Source organism: Lupinus angustifolius, chromosome LG15 (genome assembly GCF_001865875.1).
Source record: "Lupinus angustifolius cultivar Tanjil chromosome LG15, LupAngTanjil_v1.0, whole genome shotgun sequence".
Lineage (NCBI taxonomy): Eukaryota > Viridiplantae > Streptophyta > Magnoliopsida > Fabales > Fabaceae > Lupinus > Lupinus angustifolius.
The window spans coordinates 16,669,124-16,678,638 of NC_032023.1; the positions used below are offsets into that span (position 1 = coordinate 16,669,124).

The window sequence follows — 9,515 nt, forward strand, 5'->3', positions numbered from 1 at the left end:
TAGAGACAAATCGAAATAATATACAAATCAATATATCTTTTTATTTTTTATTATAAAATGCATCAAAAATTCTAAAAAAATATTGTTTAAATTGCTCTTATACTATATCATACCAAACCAAAAATAATAAAAATACTAGTACTAAAAAAAATAAGACACCTGCATTTGATATCAAAAGGTAGTTATACCAAGCTGAACAAAACAAAACAAAAAACATGTTACTTCTATTCACTCACCATCGTTCATGATTCTTCAACTCCTTCTCATAGAATAGTGGTGAGGTTATAATGGTACTCATCGACATGAATCCGGTTACCGGAGTTATATTCTCACCGTCACCGCCTCCTCCTCTGCCCTTCGCTAATGCCAGAATCTTAGGTTTCCGCTTCCATCTCTGTCGGAAGAGTGCTCCCAGCTTCGTCATCACCGCCCAATTATCCAAATCATTTTCTTTAAATTTTGGATTGGAATCTCAGTCTCAGGTATCATTTCTCCTCTTCGATTTTAAATTTCCAATCTCTCACTCTTTCACCAACTGCACCTGTGTTTTCACACTTATTCACAAATTTGAGTTTTTCTAAATAATGTTAGTTTTGTAGCCATGCTTAGACATGTGGAAATAGCACGGAAAAGAAGATGATTTGTTTATTAATAATATAGTAGAAATAAGGTTATGAAGTGTGCTCACTGTTGTTGGTTATGTTGACCAAAATTGGGAACTATTGCGGAAAATGTGGCCGATACAGCTGAAATTGCCACTGCTGTCGTGATGCTGTTGCAGAGACAACCAAAACCATATTGTGGCCTCAATTGTGGTCAGGAACCCATATTTAAAACTGGAAATTGATAGAGCAGTCCATTACATATTAGGTTGGTTCTATCAATGGGCCAAAGGCTACCGGGACTAAACTTAGGTACAATTCTTAGGGTTCTTGTGTTCTGTTTTTTTTGTTTTTAGAACATGCATAACAATTGTTACACGTATTAATGTGTTCATTGATGAGCTGTTACACATGTCATATTCTTACCAAAATAATTGTTCCATGTTTGGTCCTGATGTTGGTTATTTTGTATTTTTAATGGATTGACTCCGGAAAAGTTTCATGTTATAAAATGATTTTGTTTGTAGAACTTGAATTCCATCCCATCCTATGATCCATCACAGTTGCCTTGGATGGGTCCAGTTCCGGGTGATATTGCTGAAGTGGAGGCATATTGTACTATCTTTAGGAATTATGAAAGGTTTCATTCTGCATTAATGGATGCATTATGTGACCCATTCACTGGTGAATGTAGTGTTTCATATGACGTTCCATCATATGAGAAACCAGTGCTCGAAGATAAAATAGTTTCTGTCCTTGGATGCATGGTAACCCTTGTGAACAATGGGAAGCAGGAGGTTCTTTCTGGAAGATCTTCGCTTATCACTCCCTTTCGTGCTTCTGAGGTTAGCATGATAGAGGATGTGCTCCCCCCACTTGCCATTTTTAGGAGTGAGATGAAAAGGTGTTGCGAGAGCTTGCATATTGCTCTGGAGAACTATTTAGTTCCTGGTGATGACGGAAACTTGGATGTGTGGAGGAAACTTCAGAGACTGAAGAATGTATGCTATGATTCTGGTTTTCCTCGTTGGGAGGATTATCCATGTCCTGCACTATTTGCAAATTGGAGTCCTGTATATTTATCTACTTCCAAAGAGGACGCAGAGTCCAAAGACTATGAAGCAGATTTTTGGACTGGTGGGCAGGTAACAGAAGAAGGCCTAAAGTGGTTACTGGATAAGGGGTTTAAAACTATTGTAGATCTCAGAGAAGAGATTATTAAAGATAACTTCTATGAAGCAGCAGTGCACGATGCTATTACATCTGGAAGAATTGAATTGGTCAGAATACCTGTTGAAGTTAGGACTGCACCTACAATGGAACAGGTTGATAAGTTTGTATCTTATGTTTCAGATATCAGCAAAAGGCCGATCTATCTTCACAGCAAGGAAGGAATTTGGAGAACATCTGCCATGGTCTCCAGATGGAGGCAGCAAATCGCTCGCTCTGCATCACAGTTTCTTTATAATCAAGCAGTTTCTTCCAATTACATGTTATCAGATTATACAAATAGACCTGGGAAACTGCTGGACACTTCAGTGACTGATGAGGGATCCTCCCTGGAAAAGGATATCAATTTATTACAAGAGAGTTTGGGCACAACAAATAGTTCTGTTGGATCATTTCAGAGAAGTACCACTCCAAATAAGGAAAGTGAAACAATACAAAGGAATGAGGCCTTAAGTGGAATCAGTCCTGATGATAGAACTTCATCCCAAGCCACCGCTGCTAATGGGGAAGGATCCTTTTCAAGTTTCTCCAGTAAAACTAGCCCTTTTGTAGCTCAAGTCCCTCCTTGTGATATATTTTCCAAAAAAGTGATGTCCAGATATTTGAGACACTTGCCAGATTCATGGAACATGCATACTGGAAGACTACAGGGGGGAACGATTATCAGCAATGGTGCTAATCATTTACCTGAAGTTGTGGGTCCAGAAAATTCAAATGGGCCAGCTCATGTGGATTATCCATCTGGAGAGCTTCAGAGTAAAGTAGGTAGCAATTGGAAGCCAGTGAATAGGAATACTTCTAGTTTTGTTAGGGAAACCGTTAACAGGTTTGGTGAAGAGGAAATGTATTACATGACTGATGCCAATGTCTCTACCTCTGTAAACAATGGCATCAATAACGTCAGAACTAACTCCCAAAGAGGGGTTAGAGATGATGAGGATAAGTCCAGGTTAGCCATACGTGATGGAGACTTAGGAACCACTGAAGGAGACATGTATTCGTCCTCAGTGGGATTTGTAAGGGTGCAGTCAAGAAAGAAAGCAGAGATGTTCCTAGTACGAACAGATGGATTTTCTTGTGCAAGAGAGAAGGTGGATGAATCTTCTTTGGCCTTCACTCATCCTAGTACTCAGCAACAGATGCTTATGTGGAAATCTACACCCAAAAATGTATTATTGTTGAAAAAACTGGGGGGTCAGTTAATGGAAGAAGCTAAAGAGGTAACAATTCTTTTGACTCTAAGAAACATCCTAAATAAAATTGATCCTATTAGTTTTTCAATGGTCTAGGCGTCAGAGTTTCTGACATTAGTCATCTAGGAATGAATTTGCATTTGCATTTTGATATGGCGCATACATTTAGGGGTTGTGCGGTGAGCAAGTTCTGTTGTGTGGGAGGGGCATGGAGGTCAGAGAACACGGTAGGTGGCAGTATCAGGGACCATTAGTTTTGCAAATGATTTAGTATCAAATTTGTCAACCATTGAGATTACTTTCCATATTGTATACTTGTATTTTTGTAATTGTATCTTTGATCAACAAGTATTTAATATATCTGTCGCCCTATTAATGCGAGGATTGAAGCACCATAGTTGTAGGGGTATAGTTGAGCTCATCTTTTGAGGAGATTTTCAGGCTTGATTTGTCTCATATAAAATAATCAAGATTTAGATAGATATTTAGGCCCATTTAACAAGCTAGCAAACATTAAAATTTTACTGACCCGCTTTCCTTTTTAATGTATAATAAAATAATAAAGCGTGTATTTATGATTTTATATTATGTCATGTGATCTTATTATTTTATAGAAAATTTTTATTTTCAATTATATATCAATAATAGTATCCATATATTTCATAATTATATAATGATATACATGCATATGCTATTTTTATTTAATATTTTCAAATATATGTGCACCAGAGAGAAAGACGTTTAGTCCCTTCCATGTGTAATAAGAAAGTGGAATTAGGAATCAGTATTTTAGAGTATGTACAAGTAGTTCTTAGCTTTGAGTCATATTCCTAGACCATTTGATACTTTTGTGATTCTTTTGAAAACTCAGTGTTTATTTTGAAATTTTGTAATTAATTGAGTAAACACATTCTTAGAAGAGCTTCTGTATCTAATCTGCAGGTTGCTTCTTTTCTATATCATCAAGAGAAAATGAACGTTTTCGTGGAACCTGATGTACATGATATATTTTCTAGAATTCCTGGGTTTGGATTTGTTCAAACCTTCTATATTCAAGACATTTGGTACTGGAGTTCGTGAATTTGTGTGCAATAACTTCACTTTTTTTTCCTTTATATGAAAACAGTGCTTCTTAATGCTCAGTCAATATCTAATGCCTTTGATTCAGTGATCTACACGAGAAAGTAGATTTCGTGGCATGTTTGGGAGGAGATGGTGTTATTCTGCATGCTTCAAATCTATTCGGAGCTGCTGTCCCCCCTGTTGTGTCATTTAACCTGGGATCCCTTGGTTTTCTGACTTCTCATAATGTAAGCTTTTAAAATCCATAATTTATTTCAGCATTAGCTATCGCTATGACCATTTTTTTATTTCTATTATGTTTCTAGTTTGAAGATTACAGACATGACTTACGACAAGTCATCCATGGAAGTAAGACACGAGATGGGGTATACATAACTCTCAGAATGCGTCTTCGATGTGAAATTTTTCGTAAGGGTAAAGCAGCACCAGGGAAAGTATTTGATATTCTCAACGAGGTTGTTGTTGACCGGGGTTCTAATCCGTACCTTTCAAAGATTGAATGTTATGAACATGATAGACTTATAACCAAGGTGAGTTTTATCTTGCAGTTGTTATTTGCACCCCAAATTTCTTCACATCTTTTATATTCTATGATGAGAGCCACCATTTATTTAAACTTTACATCTCTGAACACCTTTTTGAAGCAGTATCATGCCTTCTATGTGGTGATTGTCATGTCATTCAGGTACAAGCTGATGGAGTCATCGTGGCCACCCCTACTGGAAGCACTGCCTATTCTACAGCTGCTGGAGGTTCCATGGTAAGCTTGTGCTAGAATTGTATTCGTTAGAGAATGGTTTGAGTTGCATTTGTTACTAAATTAATTAGATGCTTTGGTCGGATATCTCCGCTTTGGAATACTTTAATAAAATGCTTATTGTAATCTTTAGCTATTATTGTTTCACCCATGCTTCCTGACTTGCTCTTTCTGCGTAGTAATAGATGTTGAGCATTGTATTAAGGTGTCTTCCTACTATGTATTGCGCTATAGGTGGCAACTTAAGATAACTGGATGATATTCTTTATGCTCCAAGGAGGCTGGAACTAGTGATATTGACTACGTTCTAGTCATCAATCTTCCCCAGCTACTTTGCAAATTTCAGTGGTTGACAATACTGAATGAATTGCAGATAACTACGCTTGAACATAAATTTTTGCCCACTATTTCCTTTGTCCCCATTTTGTGAAATAAAGAACTTGCCAAATAGTCTTCCTATCCTTCCTTCCTACAAAATAGGTTTGATATCATCTGTACTTACGTCACGGTATCCCTTAGGGAAAATCAGGCCCGGCCCTGACATTGTTGGGCCCCAAAGGCGAAATAAAAAAGAGGGCCCCTAATTTGTCAAAAACTTTAACATTAAGGTTTAATTGTAATTTAGATTCTATTGTATGAAAGCTGTAAACTTGTAATAGTGAACATTTTTAGATAGAATGAAAAAGTGACGGTGTAGATGTCATTAAGTAACTCTTGTTGTTCCACTCGTGGACAGTGAATACCAGCTAGTACCAAAAGAATCACCATACAAAGTTTAAATTAGCATAGCAGCATGTTATATGTACAAAACCAGTTTGAAGTCAACTTGAACCATTCATTGCTTTTATTAATGTTTCCATCTAATGACAAGAAAACTGCAGGTTCATCCAAATGTTCCCTGCATGTTGTTTACCCCAATCTGTCCACATTCACTCTCATTTAGACCAGTTATACTTCCAGATTCTGCTCGACTTGAATTGAAGGTGAAGTTAATCATTCTGTGTTGTAATAGCAATTACTCATTACCAAAATTGCATGTTTCATTATGATGCATCTTCTATTGCAACAAATGTTCCCCTACTTTAGCTATGATGAATTGCTTCTCAGGCACGGGTTGGAAAAAAGTTATGTGGTTAAGATCACATGAATATTAGAATTAGTGGACCTAAGAACTTAGGGGTTAATTAATGATTTAATAATTTAAGGTTTTGTGATTAAGACATTAGTTATGTAGGATTTATTTGTAACAGGTTCCAGAAGATGCGAGGAGCAATGCTTGGGTTTCGTTTGATGGGAAGAGAAGGCAGCAGCTTTCAAGAGGGGATTCGGTTCGAATATCTATGAGTCAGCATCCACTTCCAACAGTTAATAAGTTTGATCAAACAGGTGATTGGTTTCATAGCTTGATTCGCTGCCTAAATTGGAATGAAAGGCTTGATCAAAAGGCCCTATAAAGCATGCAAAAAAGTGAAGTACAGATAAACATTGTTTTCCTCTGAAGACTTGGATTTTGTTTTTGTGGTACAGATACTTGTTGAGATTATAGAACTTAGATATAGTAGTAGTAGACAGACACATGAAAAGATAGGGTTTGATAATGGTTTTCCCAGCATGTTATTATGGCATGATGCTGTTACTGACATTACTGACTTTTTTGTTCTCATTTTACTTGTTAAAATAGTACTTATAATAGTTTCTGCTGTTCCTGAGGTTGTGGTAGTACTTGTACTATTGACTTTACACAGCCTCCTTTTTTATGTAAATAACACAGAAATAAGCTCACTGCTATCTTAAACTTCTCTCTCTCTCTCTCTCTCAATATACTGTGATAAATTCAGCTATCTACTGGTGTATGTTAATGCAACAATGTCTTAGGAAGAAGAAAATCCATCCACTGTTTCTGTCAACTGACTGGACTCTTACAAACTCTGCCTAACTATTTATCATTTTCTTGTAAGGATATTCAGAAGCGTTCTGCTATTTGAGGATTTAAAATCTAAACTTGTCTACTTAAATAGAAAAAAAGTGAATATAACTGGAACCGATCATAAAACTGACTATGATCTTCACTAGAAGTTGCATTTTGTTATTTTCATCATGTTACTGAGGATAAGTGGCACTTGTTTTGTCTTACAGTTTCAAGAAAGAGGGCACTTTTCAGAAAAATCTTACTGGGTTAAGATGATGATTGATATACTTCTTGGGGATGATAATCCAAATTAAGAGCAGGGTAACAATTTAAAGGAAGTGAGAAATGCATAGCACAACTTTAGAGTAGAATTCATTTAATAGTACTATTTTACAATGCAACTATTGAAAGATAAATCAATATTCTTAAAAACCAAAACAAGAATACTAATACCCACAGTGGTTTTCCATTGTCAAGAAGTTTATCAAGACATTGGCAACCAAATGCTACACTTTGCTATGCAATCATGTCTTGTAGTACCAATACACTAGCAAAGAAAAAAGGGGACAAATAAAGGGTGGTAGGGGATATATTTTCTATATGAAAGCAACTTAGTAAGTGCTTTTCTCACACAGCCCTAACAGCTTGAAACCTTGGTTCCTTAGGTAGGAACTTCTGCTCAGCATAGACAGACATGTAGTCACCAAAAACAAACTTAGGATAAGTGTCATCCACTTCTTGGTTTTCTTTTTCCACTAACTTTGGTGCAGGATATATAGTAGCCTTGAGTGGTGGATTATAGAATGATGCAATTGATCTCCTGTTTCCATCAGGAAAGGACAGAACCCTGTGCCAACAACTCTTGTATCTACCATTGCTCAGGACCTCAATCTGATCACCAGTGTTGATCACAATGGCATTTGGCAATGGCTGCACATCAATCCATTCTCCATCTTTGAGCATTTGAAGGCCACCTACCTTATCATCTTGGAAAAGTAGGATCACACCTCCTGCATCGGTGTGTGCTCGCAGACCGTTCACAAGCTCTGGATAGGGACAAGGTGGGTAGTGGCTAACCTTGGTGCCGAAGAATGCGTTATCTTCATCTCCACCATTCAGTGCCTTCTTGATGTATCCATTTGGTAACCCCAAATTCTCATCCATCACTTCCATGACCCTCTCTGCCAATTTCTTTAGCTCAGTCCTATACTCTGCCATGGTTTCCCTGTCAAGTTATAGAAGAACATAAGTTTTGTTTTGGTGTGAATAAGAGCAAGTATAATAGAAGAATGTGTGAGCTAACAGTAAAGTCATTGTAAAATTTTCATCTCACAACTTTTTTTATGCATAACAGAAGAGTATGCATGAAATGATAGTAGCATGAAATATCATTTTTCATGGTATGTTTGACTATCTTTTTAGCATGAAAAAACCATTGATTTGCTTTATACCTGAAACCTTGTGTTTTTACTGGCCATTCATTATTATTCAGGATAGTGAAAACATCCTCCCAGTCAACATGCTCCAACTTTTCACCATTCTTTTTTTCAGCTAACTCGTTTATTAGCTTCACAGGTTTGGAGTTCTTGAAATTTTCCTCTCTTTCCACCTTATAGCACTCAGAGCTAACCTTCTTCACCCTCTCAAGGAGCTCTTCTGGAATACCATGGTTGATCAACTGTACAACAAAGTATGAGATTTGATATGTATATATTATATAGTATAATACCAACAATAAACCCACAAGCAAGAAAAACTTGTCTTGTGTGTTTTGATATGATAAAAATGAGGATAGAGATCCATTTAGACCCATACAAGTAATTTTTCACATGCACCCACTTTCAACTTTTGATCTTGTATTCATTCAACCATGATTAAGATTGTAATAGTTTACATGGTATGAATTATGATCATGTATTCTTTCAACAAAATCTAAGATTGATAGTGAGTATAAATGAAAAGTAACTTTACCAAAAAAAATTGCTAAGAAATTTATTTTTATGAGAATGATGCAACATGTTTTTAACTTTTGAATAGAAAAGTGCTACTTATCACCTTCTTCCTTCCATATCCATATTAATATCCACCTTTGTATTTTATTTTTTCTTGTTATGTAACATTACTCTAAAGATGTTTGGAGGCTTATGTATATATGAAATAATAAACTAGGAGTCATGAATTAATTATAAAGGTAAATAATATATTTACCTGAAAGAATCCCCATTCTTCACACCCATTGGCAATCTGTGCCAAAGTTTGAGCTCTTTCTTCTCCATTCAGCTTTGAGAAATCAATCACTGGAACTGCCATTGATAGAAAAAGTAATATAATAGTTATGATAAGAGATGCAACAAGTGTATGTATGTATTTGTTATTTGAGCTTGGTTAGCTTTTTCTGCTGTGGTTTTTAAAAGAGGTACCTTTACCTATTTATAACAAAACTTCCTACCATGTTGGATACATAAACATAGTTAAATAGTTAAATGTCAACCTATAGGGTCCTTTTTAAGAAATCAGCCGTTAGAGTAAGGTCACGGACGGTGACACATTTAATAAATATATCATTATATCATAAGGTCAATGCTTGCTTTAGGAGGTAGTGCTTGTTTCTACCCTACAAGTACACAACCCAAGACCTTCACTTTTCAGGTTTTCTATCATTAATTAAGTCATTTGATTAATCACACTACCCACTTTGATTTTGTTGTTAATTATAACAGATTTTGAATCAATCTATTTCA

The 9,515-nt window shown here is 36.1% G+C and overlaps 2 protein-coding genes across 7 annotated transcripts; one reads left to right on the plus strand and one right to left on the minus strand.

Moving 5' to 3' along the window:
- On the plus strand, positions 207-6,660 carry LOC109328345 (probable NAD kinase 2, chloroplastic). Of its 6 annotated transcripts, XM_019561771.1 has the most exons (10): positions 207-482; positions 1,130-2,482; positions 2,642-2,671; positions 2,771-3,052; positions 3,968-4,089; positions 4,194-4,335; positions 4,414-4,638; positions 4,794-4,868; positions 5,747-5,848; positions 6,116-6,660. In XM_019561771.1, exons 1-10 carry the CDS (start codon positions 288-290, stop codon positions 6,317-6,319), a joined length of 2,730 nt encoding a protein of 909 aa, XP_019417316.1. In that variant the 5' UTR covers positions 207-287; the 3' UTR covers positions 6,320-6,660. The 6 variants fall into 6 exon arrangements, with proteins under 6 accessions (XP_019417316.1, XP_019417313.1, XP_019417312.1 ...); XM_019561768.1 differs by having other exon boundaries at positions 1,130-2,671; XM_019561767.1 differs by having other exon boundaries at positions 1,130-2,653; positions 2,696-3,052.
- LOC109328346 (1-aminocyclopropane-1-carboxylate oxidase 5-like) lies at positions 7,127-9,183 on the minus strand. Its single transcript, XM_019561772.1, has 3 exons — positions 8,983-9,183; positions 8,226-8,452; positions 7,127-7,999 (listed from the first exon to the last, which is right to left on the minus strand). Exons 1-3 carry the CDS (start codon positions 9,082-9,084, stop codon positions 7,402-7,404), a joined length of 927 nt encoding a protein of 308 aa, XP_019417317.1. The 5' UTR covers positions 9,085-9,183; the 3' UTR covers positions 7,127-7,401.